Here is a 21,173-nt window from a genome sequence, read left to right as displayed (position 1 = left end):
GACGTTGATCCGGTGTCGCGCGGAGGACGGGTTCGCTGGATGGAATGGGGAGGGAAAAGAACGGCGCAGGAGCGTCGCCTTGGCTTCCCCCCTCCTCGGAGTGCGCGTGCGCGTCCCCTATCCACCGGTACGCCCCGATCCTTTCCACGAGGGCGCCCGCCAGGAGGAGCTGCCGCATCGACATCGATCCAGCTCCGCCCAGACTGGGCAAGAAGAGCCATACGTCGCAATTTGTTGGAGTTTTTTTTCTATTCGGATACGGGGAAGGAGCGGGGTGGCGAGGAGGCCTGTTCTTGGATGTTGCGGGTAGGAGAGGAGTAGCAACAGCTGCCTGCCTTGGGGTGTGGAGACCCTTATTGTTTGCTTGACTGATGTTGCGGGTGCTGCACGTAGAGTAGAGAGAGCAACTGTCTCCAGTTCTATGCATGTGGAGTACAAACCCCATCATCCCCTCCTAGCATGGGCAGGAGTGATGAGACATCTGAGAACAGTAGTTTGGGGATAAAGACTCTAGGATTTTGCATGCTGGAGAGGAGGCAGAGGAAGAAAAGGGTAGCATTTGAGAAGCGGTCAGCATTGGATCGCAGGATGGCAGAGGAGATAGGGGACTGTGCCTTTTGATCTCAGCAGGTGCCTGGCAATGACCAATCCTGGCCCTAAATCTTTGATAAGTAACTAAGCTTTTTTGGAGAAATGAGTTACTGATATGGCTAATTTGGGGAATCAATTTTTTCTTAGTAAAAAGTGCAGAGAGAGTGGGGTGTTGCTATTTGGGTGTATAATCTAATATAGTGGATTTGTATCTGGGTGGGAGATGCAGTAGACTTTGAAAAGTAGAAAAGTTAAGAATATGATGTAGGGATTGTGGGTGGTTTAGCTGGCATTGTCATCATGCCAGATGAGGCCAATGGGAACTATAACCGTATACATCTGGGGAATTTCAGGGTTAGATAAAATAGGTGAGAAGGGAAGGATTAGCAGTGATAGTAGTTGTGCCAAAGAAATAGAGCAGGAAGAAGGGAAGGTAGGATAAATGTTATTTTAGAAGGAGGGGAGGGTTGCAGCTCCAAGAAAAAGGAAAGCTTGATAGTTGACAGAGAGATTGGATTGAGTCTAATGTTACTTTTGGGGAGAAGAACAAGCTATAAGTGTTTGGCCAGGAAAAATGGCTTTCCAGATCTCTCTGAATGACGTAGGAATGCAGTAAGGATAGTGTTTTGTTTAAGACACTGCTCAGTAAGGAAAGAAATGGGGAAAATATATTTCATTATTTTGCAGAGTCCCCAGTCCTTCACACCATGCAAGTGGCTGAGAATGCCTGCACCCATTTGGAGGATGAACTGCTCTGTGAGTTATATGTAAAATTATTTTCAACACATTCAGAGTATCCGCAGCATATTTCTTTTAGCAGAGAAATCCACAGTATTTACTAGAGTACTGCATTTATTCACTAGTGTCTCAGTGACTGATAACTGGCTATTTCTCACAAATCACTAAATTACCCACTCTGTTTCTAGCCATATCGTATCTGGGGAGGGAATGAAAACAAGAACAATCAAGTTTTGAAAACCTTCTCTGACTTATGATAGTCTGAGTTTAGGTGAGTGGCTGATTTGCACACTTGCTAATTCTGCTTTTGCATCCTCTCTAGGTAATGATTGGAGGTGGGGGGAATACTTGGGCTGTGTAGGCTTTGAAAATAATGTGGAAAAAAATATCACGAACTTCATGTGAGCATAGCATCATTCTGTTGCTGTTAAAGCAGCATGACATTTTGCAAGCCTGAAAACAAAGTGCAGCTTTATTAACAGCACATTAACAACTGAATTGTCTCTTTAAAGCAGTTATTTTTTCAGACTCACATTAGAATCCTAAAAAAAGATGGGTTGTTTTAATGACTAGAAGAGAGATGCTGTACTTGCCCTTGTATGAGACCTGAGTCATTTTTTTCAGTTCTTTTTAAAAGCTGTCACCTTATGAACAAAAAGTTCACAATTTTATAGATACACATATGCTGACACACATATACAGATGGTTGTTTGTTTGCCCTATGTAAGAGAAAGAGGATAACAAGTGACAATGCTCCCCCACCTCAGTAAATGGGATGTACAAAAGATATAGGAGCTATAACCCATATTTTTATATCCTTTAGATGTGCCAGCAATTCTGAGAATTATAGTTTTAATATATAGAGAAGGCTCATTGATGGAGAATGGCCGCATAGAATGAGGGAGTGGAGCATAATGAGTTTATGACATTCTTCAGGCACCATTTTGTATGGTTATAAGCAGGAAGCTATCCCTAACAGCCTCAAGTTGGTGCAGGCAGAGACTCATCACAAGATATACTCTCCCTCTCAAGATTTTCTAAGGACAAGTTTGGTTTAGGCCAGGGGTGTCAAACTGCTGGCCCACGGGCCAGATGCATCATAGCAAAACTGCCCACCCCATTGCCAGCAATGGCAAAAAAGTCGCGATACATCGCGACACATCACGTGATGTGAGTTTGACCCCCCTGGTTTAGGCCATTTCCTTTTCCAAGTATTTTCTGAAATCAGACATCATGACAGGATCCTCTTGAAATCTTGTGAGAATTGCATTTGTTTGTTTGTTTCCTAAATCAGGCATAGTCTCTTATCTGTTCAGCATTTAATTTAAAATGGTCAGCTGAAAGTTGTTATGAACAAAACAGCGATGAAGTTATGTCTTCGCCATGCTAAATCTCGAAGACTGAAGCATTTTGTCATTTGTTTTGTGCAAGAAATGAGAAATCATAACTCATCATTCAATAGGAGAGGGTCACAAAAAACTCAGGGTCACACATAAGCCACGGATTGCTGACCCATGATTTAAAGGAGAAACACCCAGAAAAGAAGGTGTAAAATAGGTATTGTAAATATATACTATAATCGCCTTATGGCATATTCATTGATCACTGATTTCCTGAGATTATACTGTATGGCAGGTGTGTCAAACTGCCGGCCCATGGGCCAGTTGCATCATATGGAGGCTGAGCCCACCCAGCTCCGGCAATGCAAAAAAAGTGATGCAGCAAATTTAACACCCATGCTGTATGGTATATGGTCTTTGTCCCAGCACACAGAACTCCCTCAAGACCCAATTTTTAAACTTATTTTTTCCCTTACAGTCTGTGAAGACTGTCGTCTTTATTTCCGCAACTCCTGCCCACAACATGGACCCCCCACCTTTGTGGCTGACACACCTGTTCCAGAAAGAACTCCATCACGGGCACTGCTGTCCCTGCCTGAGGGACTTCTGGTCAAGGAACGTTCTCAAGGAGGCTTTGGAGTGTGGAGTGCACTCCCAGCCCTACCTCGTGGCTGCATCTTTGGGCCCTATGAGGGGGAAATGGTCCGAGAACATAGTGACTGCACCCGTTATTCTTGGGCGGTAAGGCATAACACACCAATCACCACAGTATACAGCTCTTGGTGTCTTTGTTATATCATAACTTCAGCTGAAATTTCTTCTGGATTTCGGAATTGTTGACTATCGAAAGAGATTTGTCCATTTTTTTTCTTGTGTTTGTCTCAGTACAGGTGACACTCAGCTTATGACCTGGGCATTTGGCATTACAAAACACACACACACACAACAAAAAAAGGTACTTACAACCCAGTTCCACTGGCTGTCTGCTATGGTCACATGAACACATTTCAAGCACATTTATGACTGTTTGCAACATCATTTATAATATTTTTGCCAAAAACTAGCTTCTGGTCTTCAGCAAAAACACAACAGGTGTTAATTATTGTGACATTCATTAACAACTGTAGATTCACCTAATGACCAGAGTGTGTCACTTAACAACTGCCAGAAAAAATGTAATATTGAGTCAATCATGTGATGACATGCTTTACAACTGTCATGTTTTACGACTGTCCTGGGCAGGCTCCAACATGGTTATAAGTCAAGATTACCTGTGTAAAAAAAATGGGAAATGAGTGGATTGGTTTTTGCTTCCAGACAAATGAATTGACTTAGCAGTAGTAGCCGTAAATAATTTCCTAAAGGGATAGGGAACAGTTGTTTCAGGCATCCTTGATTTAGTTAACTGTAGGCACTTCTTGACAAGAACTTTATAGTATTGTTCAGCTTCTCTTCGTTCACAGAATAGTTCCAGGAACTTCAAGTATCACTGACGTCAACTTAATCAATGCTTATGTCGCACATTTTGGGCTTCAGTTTTACCTCAGCAAAACCTTTAAGGAAAAGACAGAATAATCACATAATGTTTCATGATCAGAGTCATCTGGTAGAATTTTGTAAAGCCTTTTATTTGAAAAAAAAAATATGTCCTTGGATAAAATGTGAGTTAAAAAAAATATAGTAGTATTGAAAAGTAAAAAGTAATACTGCCATTCTGGCAATTGCATAGATGCTGGGATGTTTCACAAATTTGGGTCCCCTCCCTTTCCCAATTTACCCCCCTAGCCTTATTTCCTGCAGCAGGTTGCTTCAGTCAATCTTTAACATCAGTTTCCCACAATCTTAATTGAGATATTGGAATGAAAAACAAGAGGTTTACACGTATCTCATAAAGAGTCTATCTAACATACTGCCAACAAAAGTGAGCTACTGGTTTGTAACAGGACATAGGAGTTAAGGGGTTGGCATTTCCAAAGCCCCCTCTCAACCCCAGGTTTGGCCATAGAAATACAACAAATGGGATAATGTACAAGTTGAAGATACATGTGCATTTACATAGATTAATCTTGAGGACATGCATTAAAGTTGAGATGTCTTCAAGGAGATCACTATACAAACTGCCCTAAATCAGTTCTTAACTGAAAAACCAGTATATTATCCACTAGAAAAGAGATCTGGCATTAAAACTGTTGTTGATCTTAAGCCAGAAAAACCCAGATTCAAATTCCTGTACATAGGAAAGTTTGATCCTGAGCCATGCTTAATTAATTTAGTAAGTTTTCATAGATTTTTAAGTGGTGGATGATGTAGTTTTTGAATCTGCTTTGTCCCATACCTTTGGTCAAAGTATGGGACAAAGATATAAGAGTTTATCCTTTCTCCAGACTAATGTCAGATCTGGAGATGCTGAGCTACAATAGCCAGCCATAGGCAAATGACCAATATGTTTGGAGATAATCAGGTTGAGGAAGGATCTCCCACTGGCACTTTATATTGGCTTTGTTATTCTGAACTGAGGTTCCTTCTTCTCTCCCAAGATTCGGTTCACACAACCCGCCCAAGAATCTGTAGCTCTTAGTCTAATTTTCAAACTGCCTGTGAGGGATTATTTCAGACTTTCTGCAAAAATAACTTGTTTGTCTCTCAGCAGAAAAGGGTAGAGAGAGAAATAGGTGTTCTAAAGATGTATAAAAAGTTAAAAGGGAGGAAAATACTATGTTTTAGTTTAGGGTATTTCTATTGCTGTCTTTGGTCCTGTCCTTTGCTTGCTCAGAGTTGCTATCAATCCCTGCAAGGTGGGGGGGGGAATCCATTGCTGTGCTACATGAAAAGTGCTACTTCGTTTTTCAGCTTGTTTTCTTCTCAGCAGTGATCAACCAATCAGTGCAGAGAATAGATAGGCCTAATTGTTCCTTCTTTTGTTATAGGAAAGGGAGGGAGGGAGGGAGGGAGGAAATTTCCTCCAAGTTATTTGGGGTAGAATGGAAACAAAAGATACTTTCTCCTTCCAGGTTAGATTTTGTGTGCAACCCATTGTGTTACTCAGCAGCTCTGCATCATCACCAATAAAAGCCAGTGATTCTGAAACCTTTGGGGTACAAAGGGTGGACTATCCATCCTCCCTGGATATCAAAACTATGCAACTTTCTTTAGGTCAAGAACTACATCACTGATGAATTCATATTGCAAAAGAGACAGCCTATACTGGACTATTTAAAAATGGATGAGAGATAAAAATGAAAGTTTATTTTTTATTTATACTACACCTCTTTTATTTTTACAAATAATTAAAGATGGCAAACATATCCGACACATCTTCCTCATCCTGTTTTCCCCATAATAGCAACCCTGTGAAGCGAGTTGGACTGAGCGAGAGAGAGACTGATCCAAGGTCACCCAGCTGGCTTTCATGGCTAAGGTGGGACTTGAAGTCACAGACTCTTGCTTTCTAGTGCCTTAACCATTACTAGTTAATGGTTGCTAGTTACATGTTACTATTTTAAGTTAACTTAGTTCATACATTTTAAAATATGCACACAGCCTTTTATAATAATCCCTCTTCTTTCCCATGGCTGAAGTCCCTGATTTAAAATAATATGCAAACAAAACCTCTACTACTACTACTATTCTCATATTTACATCAATCCCATAGTTGTAGATACAGATTAAGACGGTGAACACAGACAGCTTAGTGGTGGTGGGCAGCAGATTCTAAGAGAGGATAAAGGCCACATTTAACTTCTTGGTGAGGTATATGAAGTCCTTATGCTATACACCCAAAACAATGCCGCCTACAAACCATTCCAGCTCCTTTTTTTGTCTGCTCAGAGCGCATCCTGAAGGGAGTAAACATTTGGGCCTTAAAGGATAAAATAGATCTTTTAAGCCCCAAAGTTCTCTGAAAATGGCTCTGTACCTCTGGTGTGGGCAGCTCAAAGTATCCATTTTGCCTGAAAATATTAATGGCATCCATTCCAATGATATCTCTAGGCTACCATCTTGTAGAGGCCATCAAAAAAAGGTGATGAACCTGGCCTCCCCACGTGTCTTGCTTTCCGATCCTCTCCTCAGCTTAGATTCTCAAGAATGGGTATCAAACTCGCAATGTCATGTGACGTATTACAACTTTTTTTCCATTGCCAGCAATGGGGTGGGCGTGGTTTCAGCATGACCCATCCAGCCTGCAGGCCAGCAGTTTGACACCCTTGCTCAAGAACCTCAGAAGATAGGATGTTTCTGGGAAAGAGCAGAATTTAACAGAGGAATCCTGCATATCAAAGCACTTTCTACATATATTTCTCACATCTTTTTCTGTTGCTTTCATTTTTTTTCCTTACCCTTTATGGAGTGAAAGAGACAATAGTTGCCCAGTGTCTTCTGCTTGGTTGTACTGAGGTCCCCTGAGAATATATACAGCTTATGCTGGAAAAGGGTAAAATAGGTTTAGGAATTTGAATCTGGGATTCCCAGTCCAAAGCTCACAGCTTTTCCCTTACATCACACTGCCACATTCAGTTTTATGTTTTCAGAGAAGACCCTCCTTGGCCCCTGCCTTTTAACTTAAAAATGCACAATTCAAGAGGAAGAGGAGAGTTCCAAGAATGCTTTTATAAGAAGATGAAGAAGAAAATAAAATGCATCCAAACAAATGATTTACCATTTAAACCAAATAATAGGAAGCTCTGTTGTGCTGTCTTGCAGTTGCCTTTTGAAGAGGAAACTTGAAAAGGTATGCCTGCAGGATCTTAAGAGTTGTATTGTCTGCAGGTCCACACCCTTTCCCTGAAAATACTGCAAGCGGTCATGACAGTTCAGAAGGGGGGAATAGATGCTGACAGTTGCCAGCAATCTCTTATTCCCAGATAGAAAACAATGGAGTCTGATCACTCATGATTTATGGCATTCCTTTCAAAGTACAGCTGTGAAGAAGGATTCAGGGATTGTGAGTAACAAATACAAAATCAATTTCCCCAATAAGCTGTGTGAGTAGACAAAAGCTCATAATGAAGCAAGGAGAGAGCTGAAACTGCTGGGTTCCAGTAATTAATAGAGGATAATTTACAAAGGGTTCAGTGTTGCAATTGATTATCAATTGCAAGAACAATATCTTCCTCAAATTCATTACTGAGAATCTCTCATCTGTGCTAGATGTTCCTTTGTATCTGGGTATGCTATGAGGATTTGGAGTGGTATAGTTTGCTAAATAATACTTGCAAGCTGGCATTTCAGATCTTCCTTTGCCACTACTCTGTGCAGTTTTGTTGATGAATCTTTGCGTTGTAGTAAATAACGCTAATATATAATTTCTCCCAGCAGTTTGATTTCCCTGTTTCTGCCTTAAGATAGATGGAGTTTTTCAGATCCACTGCAGATGGTGCTCTTTACCTCATGAGCCATTTTTTTTTTTTTACCTTGGTTGTAGGTTGTCTACAGCCAGCTTAAAATCCCAAACAAATTCTAAAATAAAGGTAGAATTTGTGGGTTTAATTGAATCTTTCTATTTCCGTGGTGGCGAACCTATGGCACACGTGCCACAGGCGGCACACAGCCGTCCCTGTGGGCACGCATGCTATTGCCACAGACAGAGGGACGCAGGACCGGGCTCTTCTCCTCCCCCTCTCCACACATGCAGAATCTGGGAACAGCTGGGAGAGCTGGACGGGGTGAGGGAAACTTATAAAAGGAGCAGTTTTGGCAGGAGAGTGAGTGAGTGAGCGGCCTTTCAAAGAGACCAGTGGTGGGTTTCAAATCATTTAACAACGGTTCTCTGCCTCGCCTTCCCTCTGTTTTGGTCAGGCTGGGTTGCTCAGGGGGTCAGCTGGGGTGGGAGCAGGAGGGTGGGGGTCATCAGGTCCTGGCTGGGAGAAGGCAAGGGGGACTGGCTAGGGGGAGCAGGAGGACCAGGACGCCTCCATGGAGGAAAGCCACCTCCCCTGGTGGCCAAGCCTCATCCACACTGTGGTCATATAGGATTGCATAGAAGGGGCACCAGGCTGGGGGATGGCTGGCAGGAGGGAATCAGAGACACCATCAGTGTGGGCGGAGATGGCTCCGGGACGGCCAGAAAGGAGCCCTCACTTGGTACGGCCCTGTCTACACAGTGGCTCTGACGGGTGGTGGCTGCTGCTCCTCCTGCTACTCTGCACCCTTTGACCAGCCAATCACACAGAGAAATAGGAGACGGTGGCAGTGATCCCCGCATTACCAAGCCCAGCAGGCAGCAGATATGGAAGCGAAGCTGTGCTGCCCATACTTGTGCTGGTGGAGGCAGCGGCGGGGGAAGGTGAGCTGTGGCGCACGCCCACCTCTCCCCACTGCCACCCTACATTGTCCCGCACACGGCCAGGAGGCACACATGGGACAATGTGGGGCGACAGTGGCAAAGGGTGGGTGCATGCCAGATCCCGCCTTCCCCTGCTGCTGCTGCCCCCACCAGCATGAGGATGAGTGGCACAACTTTGCTTCCGGATCTGCTGCCTGACACCCTTGGCCTCCACACACAGAGGCTAGCGAACACATGGGGCTGATGATGTCCATCAGCAGCCACAGCATGCTGGCTATCCTGTATCATGGCGAACTGGCCATGAAGCCCCATCAGCGCGGGCAGAGACAGCCCTGGGACGGCCGGAAAGAAGCCCTTGCCCGACCTTGGCCCATCCACTTGATGGCTGTGATGGGGGTGGTTTCTGCTGCTGCTCCAATCCGGTCAACCATGTAGGGAAGCAGGAGGAGGTGGAGGGGCAGCCAGGGCCTGGAGCCCCTTTGGCTGTTTTCTGACAGCCCAATGAGGCACTGGATCTCGTATACCAGCTGCCCCTCCTGTTTCCCTGCATTGTTGACCAGTCGGAGCAGCAGCAGAAGCCACCCCCCATCAGAGTCGTCGAGTAGACAGGGCCCATGCTGAGCAAGGGCTTCCTTCCGGCCATCCCAGGGCCGTCTCCGCCTGCACCGATGGTGCTCCGTGGCCAGTTCGCCATTATGCAGGACAGGTAGCATGCTGTGGCTGCTGACGGACACTGTCAGCCCCATGCGCTTCCTGGCCTCTGTGTATCAGGCAGCAGATCCGAAAGCAAAGCTGTGCCACCCATCCTCATGCTGATGGCGGCGGGGGAAGGCGGGATCTGGAATGCACCCACCCTTTACCACTGCTGCCCTACATCGTCCTGCCTGCGCCTCCGGGCCATGCATCCGGGACGATGAGTGGCAGTAGGGAGGGGTGGGCGTGTGCCATAGCTCACCTTCCCCCACCGCTGCCTCCACTAGCACAAGTATGGGTGGCACAGCTTCACTTCCAGATCTGCTGCACACCAGGCTTGGTGATGCAGGGTCCACTGCCGCCACTACTTCCCTGTGTTGTTGGCTGGTTAAGGGGCTTGGAGCACCAGGAGGAGCAGTAGCAGCCACCCTCATCAGAGCCACCGTGTAGACAGGGCCCACAACAGGTGAGGGGTCCTTTCTGGCCGTCCCAGGGCCGTCTCCACCCATGCCGATGGGGCTGCCATGATGCAGGACAGCCAGAAGGCTGTGGCTGCTGACAGACACCATTGGCCCCCATGTGCTTGATGGCCTCTATGTGTGGGGGGCGATGGTGTCTGGTCCCTGGCTCACCTTGCCATGCCCCAAGGCAATTGGCACACCCGCCATGCCTCGCCTCATCTCACCCCACAGGACGAGCCACTGCCCCACCCACCAGAGACCCCCTGGATCTCCCCCAACCCTGCCCGGCCCCCACAGGCGTCGTTCCCCATGAGCATCATCAAGGTGGCCACACCCACTGTGACGACACCCACCCAGTCAGCCGTGACCACCATGGCCATGCCCACCCAGTCAGCCATGCCAATTTGACACCCAGCGATAAATAAACGGGGTTTGGGCACTTGGTCTCTAAAAGGTTTGCCATCACTGTTCTATTCCTTCCATTCTCTCTGCAGGTTCGGGACAATGGGTCCTATTTTTTCATTGATGCTTCTGATGATTCCAAATCTAACTGGATGAGGTGAGCATCTTATGAGAGAAACTCAGTAGCAACTGAAAGGAAAATTATAACTGTTTTTATTTTTATGACATATGCAGAAACTGGGATCCATGAACTTCTGATACCATCAGATAGCAGCACAGAGAGAAAGCAAATAATTGCCAAATTGTCTTAAGATATTGCATACGATCTCACTTGAATCTTGTGAGATGTTGGTGATCTATGAGAGGACGTAGAGGGAAGAATAGGGATAAACAAAATTTTGTTTTTTTAATTCTCTACTAAAGAAGAACTGGGCAAGGACATCCAAGGAAATATGAATGTTTAACTCTCCTTTTGTTATACTATATTCTTATGGCACAATTATGGCATAAAACAACATATTTGCCTTGTGTCTTTAATCCAAACACTACCACATTTGTTCCTTGGGGACTCCAAATGAGCCTAACCCTTTTCTTTTTTTAAAGCAGTTGCTTCCTTAGTCATAGGAGAGTCCTTAAATCCACTAGGCCTGTAGTTCCCTGGAGACATAATCTGCAATTACTGTTGATATAAAAACCAAGAAGGAAAACACGTTGCCTCCCCCAACTCATCGTCCCTTTTTCTCCATGCAGATATGTGGCATGTGCCTCCACTGAGGATGAGCAGAACCTAACTGTATTCCAATATCGGGGTTACATCTACTACCGTGTCTGCCAGATTATACCTGCTGATACAGAGCTGCTGGTCTGGATAGGAGAGGAATATGCTCGCACTCTAGGGCTGCGTTTAGGTAAGTGAAAAGGGAGAGGGGAAGAGGGCTAATGGCCAGGTCCCTTCCTTGCTTCACTTTTAGCAGCCATTTAGGATTTCTAAAAGAATCTGCCATGTGAGTTAAACCGCTGAGGCCATGGGCATAGCATAGCATTTTCTACATCCCCAAAAGCCATGCTAAATATTAAAAGTTATGTTGTTATATTTAAATGGAGTTTTTTAAAATTGCTTTCCAGATGTGTGCTTTGATAACTTTCCCTATCATTAAAAGTCGCAATTTGGACTTCAATTTTGCCCCATCCTTGTGGGCTACAAATTGTGTACTGCGCTTATCTCAACCTTAGCAAATTAAAGATGTGTGGAAATTCAAGTTCCAGATTTTCCCATATTGGCTGGGGAATTCTGGGAGCTGAAGTCTACACATTTTCAAATTGTCATGGTTGAGATAAATGCAGTACAGTGGTTAAGGCACCAGGCTAGTAACCAAGAGGCAGTGAGTTTAGCCTAACCTTAGGCATGAAAACTGGCTGGATGTCTCAGCCCATGACATCAGGCTTGGGCAACAGATCTGTTGGTCAATTCCTATCACAACCAATGGATTAACATTTGGTTGATCCAGAAAAAAAAAGAGAGATCCGTCTGTCTATATATCTATCGCTATTATCAATCTATTATACTAAACAGATCTTTGGACTCATATACTACATGTCACGTATTAACATAGACAGTTCACCACTATTAGTGATATCTCCTATTGGAGATTGGTAACCATCAGAGCTATTTATTCTCAGGATTTCTTTTGTACCCTGGACTGTGTAAAGCTTCCCCAGGGATCAGAGGCCCTAAGCTACTTCTTTTCAGCCATTTATAATTTTCCTAGGACAATAATATTGTAATGGTTTTCTACTGCTTTCTACAGTGAATTCTCTTAGCAATAGAAAAAAAAACATCAGGAACTTTTCACAATGTAATATTATTTCTCTACTAGTAATTATGTTCAAATATATCCAATGGCCCCACAGTTTAGCCAAGAGTATATTTGATATAGAAATGGACAAACTGCTTAACTTGCAAGCTTTTGGAAGAGATCAGCTAAGGTCTTTGAAAAAGGTTTTGTCCCTTCCTTGCTGCTTGTTATGGAAGAGGGAAAAATAAGTTGTTAAGAAATTAATGACCTTGTTCACATGACATGAATGATCCAATTATTTATTCTCCAAATTAAGTGATTCATCTTTGTGTACTTGGTACTCACAAACCTTAATTATTCCAATAGTAATTTGACAGCCTCTTTTTAGCCTTCTCAGCTGCCAAAAAAGAGCTAAGAGAGTTGTCACTTTCCTCTCCCTATAAATTTTTTTCCTCTCTGGGGATGAAAAAATAGTACAGCTGGATTGAACCATGCAACTCATGCAATAAAGTTGTCTTCCCAATCATTTCTGTCCCTTTTTTATTTGCAATATCTTAGTCAGTCATGGAAGGTAAAAGGCAAAAATAGAACCTCTCTAGGCTTCATCTCAATCATGTACATCAGAATTTTAAAGAGAAGGGCACTCTCTTATATTCCAGATATTAGGAGAGTTACTTGTGTAGTAAATAGTTCACATAACACAAGTTAAGTTACTTGACCAGGAAGGTTAGTTAGCTCCAAACAATGCCAACTCTTTATCAATTAATGCAGGCTTTTTTTAAAGTTTGTGCCAAATAGGGCTATTGAGCCTCACCATGTGACCCCCCAAGATATACCTTGAAAAAAATGTTATCCTCCCTTAGTAGAAGCTTGCATATCCCTGGTTTAACAAGCTTACTAGATGACTGTATTCACACAACATATTTATCCATGATTTGTTTCTAAATCTTAGTACTGTTAAGATATATGGACTTCAAATTCCAGAATTTCCCCTATCAGCATGCTGAAGTTAAAAAATATTGTTTTACTCAACATTAATTTACTCAGTTATCTGAATTTCAGGACACACTGAGGAAAATGTAGATTGGTTTTGGATAGTAGCACCTCTAAACAAAGATGTAACCAACTTTAAAACAAAGCCCAAGCTAATGGAAGCTTTGCTGCTTTATTTCTTCCCCTTTAAATTGATAGACTGAGCATCCTAATTCTATATAGCAGTGGTCCCCAACCTTTTTAGCATCAGGGACTAGTTTCATGGAAGTCAATTTTGATGAAGGTTTCGGTATCATTTGCTTGCCTGTTACTCATGGCCATCTGGGCAGCCCCATTTCCAATGGGCCACAAACCAGGATCGTTCCATGGCCTGGGGGTTGGGGACCCCTAATATATAGCAAGATGAAGAACTTTTTTTCTTGTGGGGGGGTCACATTTTATTGGGCTATGTATCTGCTATGTTTACAGGCAATGAACATTGAACAGAGCAGGGGGTTGGACTAGATGACCTCCAGGGTCCCTTCCAACTTTACTACTATTACTATTACTAATATAACAGTGTTGCTGGACACCAAAAAAAAAAAAAACCCTCCTTCATTCTTTTAAGTTGACTTTAGAGAATCCCATATGAAAGCAGAGCTCTTTGCATGTCTTGGCTATCATGAGTTTTCAACAATTTTTACATTTGTATTTATTTGTTTTAACTTGGTAAATATATCTGGGCTGTCTAATGGTGTTGCAGGCGTAGGGTACTTGTAATCGCCTACTCATGCCAGTAGAACTTATCCTATTTGTAGGTAAAATCAAGGTCACAGGTAAGGTCCAAGTAGAATTCTTTATTTTTCACACCTGTAGACAAAGTCTTACCAGACTAAGCTCTCTGCATGCACCATATACTCTATAAACTATTAGGGAGGGGCTGCCTTCACCCTCTTTGTCTCACACATAATCTTCAGACTGAGTTGCCTTATATTCCTCTAGAATGCACCCCCTCCTCTTGGGAATCCACCTCTTTACTATGTTCCATCACATCTCCTCTAGCCACGTGTCTGCCCTGCTTGCTCACCAGAGAGTTTTGAAATTGAAAAATTGCACATATTTCCAGATCTATAAAAGCGAGGGGGGAAATTCAATCTTTGAAATTTGTTATGGGAGGAGGGACAGATATGTCTATCAGAACTGGTACTACTCTTTAGTGCTCAGGAAAAGAAACCTACCTACAAATATAAGGGGCAAGGATCTTGTCCCAGTGATGCAGTTTGTTCCATTCCCCCACAGGTGAGCATTTCAAATACGAATTTGGCGAGAAAGAATTACTGATGAAACTCTTCCAAGAGCTGCATGTCAAGACTCGGTCATCTCCTCCAGCTCCCCATGCTCCTTCTTCTCGTACCCAGTATTTGTGTGGAGATGCCACTGCCTCATCTTTCCTGCCCCTCCACAAGCCAGGCCTTCCTGTGGGAGGAATCACATTTCCCCTGCTGGAAGGGACACAAAATCTGGTGGGTTTGGGCCGTGCTCAGAGTCGCTACTGGACTTTTTTTGGCTTCCAGGGGGATGCCTATGGCCGCATCCTCGACAAGAGCAAGATCATCTGCAAGTTGTGTGGAGTCCGGCTGAGCTACAGCGGAAACACCACCAACTTACGCCAACATCTCGTCTACAAACATCGTTGTGAATACAACCAGCTTGTTGGGACACAGGTGGCCCCTCTTGACAAAGGAATGGCTGGTACAAGCGAGTTTGGAACTCCCCGGCCTCCAATCCCTGGCCGGACAACACGGGCAGTGGCTGACTTTATTGTGTTGGACCTGATGCCAGTGGAGGTGGTAGAAGGTGAGGGGTTTGGGCAGATGCTAGCTGTCCTGGACCCCAACTACAGACTCCCTGAAGCTGCTGCCCTCGCCCACACAGTGCTGAAGGACATGTATACCCAGGTGAAAGGGAAAATCTGGGAACTGGTGCGGGGCCTGCCCCAGTGTTCCCTCAGTCTGGATGTATGGCACCACAGCAGCACTCTAACCTACCTCACACTAACTGTCCACTATGTGGATGACTGCTTTGAACCCAGGGCCAGGGTCCTTTCAAGCCGCCCTATTCCTGAGAACCCCAGCCCTGAGAGCCTGGTGGAGGCACTGGCTGAGGCCACCAAAGAATGGGGAGTACATGAGAGCACTTTGTACACTGTGGGAGGCCTTGGCCCTGCCATCCAGCAAGCAGCTGCTGCCCTGGGGTGGACAGCCCTGCCTTGCATTGGGCAGGCCTTGCGGGCAGCAATGGAAGCAGTGCTGGGCCAGCCAGTAGCCCAGAGTGCCCTGGAGCACCTCTGTTCTTTGGCTTCTTGGGCACTGACGGGGACAGGTCGTAATGAAAAACTGTGGTTCCAGGAGCCCCTCTTGAAAGCCCACCTCAGCCGCTTCCTGAGGGATGGGAGCAAATGGCACAGTGTCTACACAATTCTGCAGGATTTGCTAGAGTATAGCAAGTCTCTGTCAGGGCTCGGTCCTGATGGAAAGGCAATCCTGCACCCACAGGACTGGGCTGCCCTTCAGGACATAGTCCAAGTTCTCAAGCCCATGGCAATTGCTACCTCTACGTTTACCAAAGATCCCTTTTCCAGTCTTGCCCTAGTCAAGCCCGTGTTAACTAGCCTCCTCTACAAGCACTTGGTGGCCAGTGAGTGGGACTCTGCTCTGACCCTTGAAGCCAAAGCAGCAGCTCAGAAAGAACTGAACCACCATTTCTCCAGCCCTGAAGTTAACCAGGCCCTCAATCTAGCCTGTGCTCTTGACCCCCGGTTTCGTGGTCTGGACTTCCTGAGCCATTCTGACCAGGTGGAAACTTTGCACTTGCTCAAGGCCGAAGTGTCACACTTGGCCAAGGCGCCTGCTTTCTTAACCTCCAGCCTGCCTGATGTGGCTTCCTCATCGCCCCCTTCCAAGCTGCCAAAGCAAGATGCAGGCATTGAATTCTTGCTGGGAGATCTTTGCAGCATGCATGGTGGCCCAGACATCAGCTCTGCCCATCAGCAAGCCGAGCAGGAGACAACCAGCTTCCAGACCAGCAAAGCATCTGCCCTCGCTCAGGAACCCCTGCAATGGTGGAAGATCCACCACACCCAGTACCCATTATTGTCCCGGGCAGCCCGCAAGCTCCTAGGAGTGCCTGCCACTTCAGTACCTGCTGGCTGGCTCTTCAGCAGCACTGGAGATGCCATCCATACTAAGCGCCAAGCCCTGACACCAGAGCATGTCGATATGCTTGTGTTCCTCCATGGCAACCGTGCAATGCTCTGTTAAAGTACACAAAGAAAGCAGCCTTGGGTGGGCATCTGTCTGCAGGATCCTATAGCATTCCACCACAAAAGACTGAAATTGGAGAAGAGTTCCCATGTGTCCTGTATCTACTTCCCTCTGCTGGACTGGCCAAAAGGTCTAGAGGGCGAGTACAGTCTTGAGTGTTTTGGAGAAAGGGGAATAGAACAAAACCATTTGAGTGGTTTTGTGGGGTGGGCCAAACTAGGGCAGACCTCTTCGAATTGCATCAACCAGGGATCAAAATACAAATTCCCTCTACTCCCACCAGCTGATTGGGAGCTATGAAAATATTAGTTCAGTGAAGTTGTAGACTACCGGCTAAGAAGACTGATCTGGAATAAAAGAAACAGCTGTGGCTTTTAGTAGGCTTTGTTTGGAGGAAGGGAGGGGAGGAGGCCAAATTAGATCATGTTGAATCTTCCAAAGAAGTAGGAGGGCTGATGTGCTAGAATATTCCATAAATGTAAGGGAAATGAATGTTATGAGAGTGTATGGCTGTAGTCCTCGCCTCTCGGAGATATGGGGGGGGGGGAATGACACAAACTATGGGTCAGAAGGAGAGATCATTTGAGGACAGAAATGATGTATTAAGAGTAAGTAAGAAATAGAGGAATAGGAGTGGACTAGCCCATGCTTACCATAGGGAAACAGATTCATTACAGGGAGAAGATAAGGGGGGAGAAATATGCTGAATGGTATAGAGAGCTGAAAATAATGACAGCACCAATTCAGGGAAACAAAAGGAGGGCATGGAATATTTCAAGAAGTTTAGGTTGCAATTCAGACACACATCAAGCAGGCATGTGGTTGATGTCAATGTGTTTTTGCTTTATAAGGAGCCCTGGAGTATCTAAACAAAAGGTACATTAACCAAGCCTTTTCTCTTATTACCTAATGGAATGATGATGGACAACATAATTGGAGGATTCTCTGGTAGAGAGATATCTTACTTGCACTATGGATTCAATGAATATAGGCAGCATTCCCTCCTCTCCTCACCCTTCCTCGAAAATCAAGATACAGAGCCAAAAGAAGAAAGGATGCTAGAAAAGTACTGTGATTCCTCTGGCCTTCCTTCCATTTAGGGGGCATTGATCTTTAAACCAAAGAAAGTACTAACCATTTCTTCAATTTTATTTATACCCAGCCTTTATTATTTTTTACAAAGAACTCAAGGTGGCAAATTCATTCAACCTTCTATTTCCCCCACCTGTGAGATAAGTTGGGCTGAGAGAATGATTATCCCAGGGTCACCCAGCTGGTTTTCATGGCTAAGATAGAAGTCACAGTCTCCCACTTTATAGCTTGGTGCCTTAGCCATTAGACTTTTCACTGCCTCTTGATCATGCCCTTCCCTATGTAATGCCTTCCTTTTTCTCTCCTATCCTAACCCCCTCCTCCTATTTGCACACATTAAAAAGTTCAGGATTATCAAATGAAAGAGGAACAGCTGAAGACAGGTTTATACAGCCGGGACCCTTCTTCCTCTCCACTTTAAAATTGAGTTTATTTAGTTTTTTTGGGGGGGGGGGGTAATTCAAAGAGCAACAAGAAAATAAAAGGTATTTTATTTTTTAAAAAGATGATGATGCTTATACTAAGATAGGGGTGGGGGAAAACTGAAGAATTTTTTTTTCCCAGATGGTGATTCTTTAGAGCACCAACAGCCAAGGATGCGGTAGAGCTAAAAATTATAGAAAACATCCCTCTCTGGCCTTGTTCAATATGAATAAGACATTACCCTCTAACTTTATCATCCAGTTCTGTTGGCTTTAGTTGCTAGTCTCATCCAACATTTCTTCAACTTGGCTAGGAATAATAGAAATTATGGAGCTGCCTCATAGCAGTTCCAAAAATAGCCTGTCCACAGATCACATCTGGTGAATTGTTCATGGCTATCCCTTTATTAATCAGAGTATTTACTAGCCATTGTTTTTTTTATTAGTGCCAAAAGGGAAGTCAAGCTGCCTTATAGAAGCCAATGCCACAAGAAAGTTGATGCTTAAGCCAGGACAAATATTATTCCTAATGCTGGGGGGGGGGTAGTGGTGGTACATAAGGCTTTTTACAATTGCTGATTGGCATCTCATGATTGCCCTGCTCCTAATGGAAGTTGTAGTTTGGTAGCATCTAGTGGGTGATATGAGGCCCAACAGCTGTTGGACATCATCTTTCTTAGTATGACCCCGATTTGATACAACTAATAGAATATGATTCTCAGCAAGTGACAGTGTCTAACCAACCGTGGCTGATTTAGAAACCTAAGCAGTGTTGGCTGTACTTAATACTTAGATGTCACCTAGAAAGACAAGGTCTGGTGAATAACAGGAACTCTGAAAAAATAGCCCAGCAGAAAACAGTAGCAAACCATGGGGGATAGGGAGGTAGAATGGGAAACATCAGCTACATTAATGCATCAGGATTTCAAGTCCAACATGATTTTGCTTTTACTTCTGGGGTAATTGTATTAAATATCTAGAAACAAATTATCTGTTCCTCATCCTGCTTTCAGAAAGCTATGAATCCTTGTTGCATCATTTTCAGTCTTTATGACAAATGTAGAATTAGTTGTAATTTCTTCTATTGTGTAAATTTTTTTTAATGAAATTGATTTAATTATGTTAATCCGGCCATGGCATGTTGTTGGGTTGGCAGTGTTATATTCAAGAGTAGGGTAATGATACAAAATAGGTCTGATTGAATCATATGAATGGATGTTCCCACCCCCTCCCACCTCTCCCTTGCTTTAAGGGAGTGTGTAGGGCAATTTCTTTGTTCATCCTTTTTAGGGATCACATTTTGTTTTGTGCCTCAAAAGGTCAGAACACTAGGGCTGATTTAAGCAATTGTGGTTGGAAGCAGCTTTTCAAAAAAGGGTTTAGGACAGGGGTCTTCAAACTTGGCCCTTTTATGACTTGTGAACTTCAACTCCCAGAATTCCTCAGCCAAGCATGCTGGATGAGGAATTCTGGGAGTTGAAGTCCACAAGTCATAAAAGGGCCAAGTTTGAAGACCCCTGGTTTAGGAGCTGCATGCAGTCCTGCAGCATCAGATGACCCATCCAAATCATACAGGATAAAGATCTTTTCCATCCCAACTGCAGGGTTGTAGGAAAGAAGCTCTCCAAAGACACAACAAGGACTTTTTCTTCCAATGCTAATACTATACTTGGATCAGTTAACTCAGGTAAGGACAAAGGCCTAACCCTTCACAAGACAATGAGCCCAACTAAGTTTGAGTTTCATCAACCCTGAAGAGGTCCAGTGAGGAGTGGACTCTGCTATCTCCATGTTATCAATGAACGCAGTATATTGTAAACTAAGAGGATTTTCAATACAGATTTAGATTCTAGGCTTTTTTCCTGGCTTTGGCATCTAATGAATACTATTTCCTATTCAACTGTTACTGCAGATTTACTATGCACTAAAGAAGAAGCAAAAGGCAGTTTATGTATCTTTTCTTTTTGCTTTAGGGCTAAATAAGTGATTTATCATCACCACCACCAGGAGCCTTGCATTCCAAAAAATTGTCCTTCATGGCCCGCAGAGGGCGTGCCAGTGATTCAGGAATGTCACCAAAGAAGGATGGGCTCCAAGTACCCTTTTTAGTTTTTTTCAAGAGACTTCCAAAGTAAAACATGGCTTAATCCTTTTAGACACCAAATATGTTACCTACTTTAATAAAAGAATCAAAATTTTCCCCCATTTTCTCTGCAGACTGTAGAGAACAAAAATACCAGGAAGCTGCCATTCCTCATATTTAAAGAGTATTAGGCTGAGGCTATGGCAGGTGAAGAAGGGAAAGCTAATAGATCCATGTATAAAATTGGGGAGGGGTGGAATGTCCAGAACTTTTAGCTGTTACTGCACCCACAGGCTAGTAGTGAAAGGGTACCAGTGCAACCAAAACCACCAGGGACTGAGCATTGAAAAGGGGTACAACACTAGAGGCGATATTCACAGATGTAATACATGCGTCTTTCGCAGTCATTGTCCCACCATTTCCCATCATCCGAGCTGAGGGAGACACAATTCTCGCGGGTACCACCATTGGGTTGAGTCACCAGATGGTCTCGATACCAATCAAAGACAGAGACACGTTGGCCATTCTCAAAAAGCCACAACCCTTCAGAACGCCGGTCGTGGATGCCTATCCAGGCTGGCCAGTTGTAGGGCTGAAAAGCATCATAAAGATAGCGCCGCAGGACAGCCAGCTCAGTATCATCCACTGGCATGGCCAAATGCCCTCCTCTGGCTTCACAAAGTTTTTGGGCTGCATTGTAGACTTCAAAGTGCTTGAAGATCAGGAAGCATTTAGTTTGAGTGCGCCGGCCCCGCAAGCAACCTGGGTTGGGCAAAGATAATGATTAGTAGTAATAGCTAAAGCACTTAGACTTATATACTGCTTCATAGTGTTTACAGCACTCTCTAAGCGACTTACAAAATCAGTATGTTGCTCCCCAGCCATCTGGGTCCTCATTTTACTGACTTCAGAAAGATGAAAGGATGAGTCAACTTTGACCCAATCAGGGTCAAACTACTGATAGTGGGCAATGCTAC

General features: G+C 44.3%; 2 protein-coding genes across 8 annotated transcripts in view; one reads left to right on the top strand and one right to left on the bottom strand.

Moving 5' to 3' along the window:
- Positions 1-19,235, top strand: LOC120315590 (E3 SUMO-protein ligase ZBED1-like). Of its 7 annotated transcripts, none has more exons than XM_039360219.1 (7): positions 1-127; positions 1,279-1,347; positions 1,518-1,600; positions 3,148-3,410; positions 10,601-10,665; positions 11,259-11,416; positions 14,576-19,235. In XM_039360219.1, the coding sequence occupies exons 4-7, from the start codon at positions 3,369-3,371 to the stop codon at positions 16,594-16,596; spliced, it is 2,286 nt and encodes a 761-aa protein (XP_039216153.1). In that variant the 5' UTR covers positions 1-127; positions 1,279-1,347; positions 1,518-1,600; positions 3,148-3,368; the 3' UTR covers positions 16,597-19,235. The 7 variants fall into 7 exon arrangements, with proteins under 7 accessions (XP_039216153.1, XP_039216147.1, XP_039216150.1 ...); XM_039360216.1 differs by lacking the exon at positions 1-127 and adding an exon at positions 140-306; XM_039360218.1 differs by lacking the exon at positions 1-127 and adding an exon at positions 140-341.
- The window catches only part of CLEC11A (C-type lectin domain containing 11A), a 25,357-nt gene continuing 21,924 nt past the window's right edge, over positions 17,741-21,173 (bottom strand). Inside the window, exon 4 of the mRNA XM_039360221.1 lies at positions 17,741-20,958. Within this exon, the coding sequence (XP_039216155.1) occupies positions 20,558-20,958 (401 nt within the window). The 3' untranslated portion in view covers positions 17,741-20,557. The remainder of the gene's footprint in view (positions 20,959-21,173) is intronic.

This window comes from Crotalus tigris, unplaced genomic scaffold (assembly GCF_016545835.1).
Source record: "Crotalus tigris isolate CLP2741 ecotype Arizona unplaced genomic scaffold, ASM1654583v1 scf7180000019161.1078591, whole genome shotgun sequence".
NCBI classification, from domain to species: domain Eukaryota; kingdom Metazoa; phylum Chordata; class Lepidosauria; order Squamata; family Viperidae; genus Crotalus; species Crotalus tigris.
Note: the sequence above shows the minus strand (reverse complement) of the source record. Positions and strands in the feature narration are given on the sequence as shown.

What these genes read in the sequence shown, in the direction of transcription:
- LOC120315590 (XM_039360213.1), top strand. Translation starts at nt 40, where the DNA reads ATGGAATGGGGAGGGAAAAGAACGGCGCAGGAGCGTCGCCTTGGCTTC. An exon ending in TGCGCGTCCCCTATCCACCG is followed by an intron (nt 128 to 1,278) that starts GTACGCCCCGAT and finishes ATTATTTTGCAG; the next exon opens with AGTCCCCAGTCCTTCACACC. An exon ending in TTTGGAGGATGAACTGCTCT is followed by an intron (nt 1,348 to 3,147) that starts GTGAGTTATATG and finishes TTTCCCTTACAG; the next exon opens with TCTGTGAAGACTGTCGTCTT.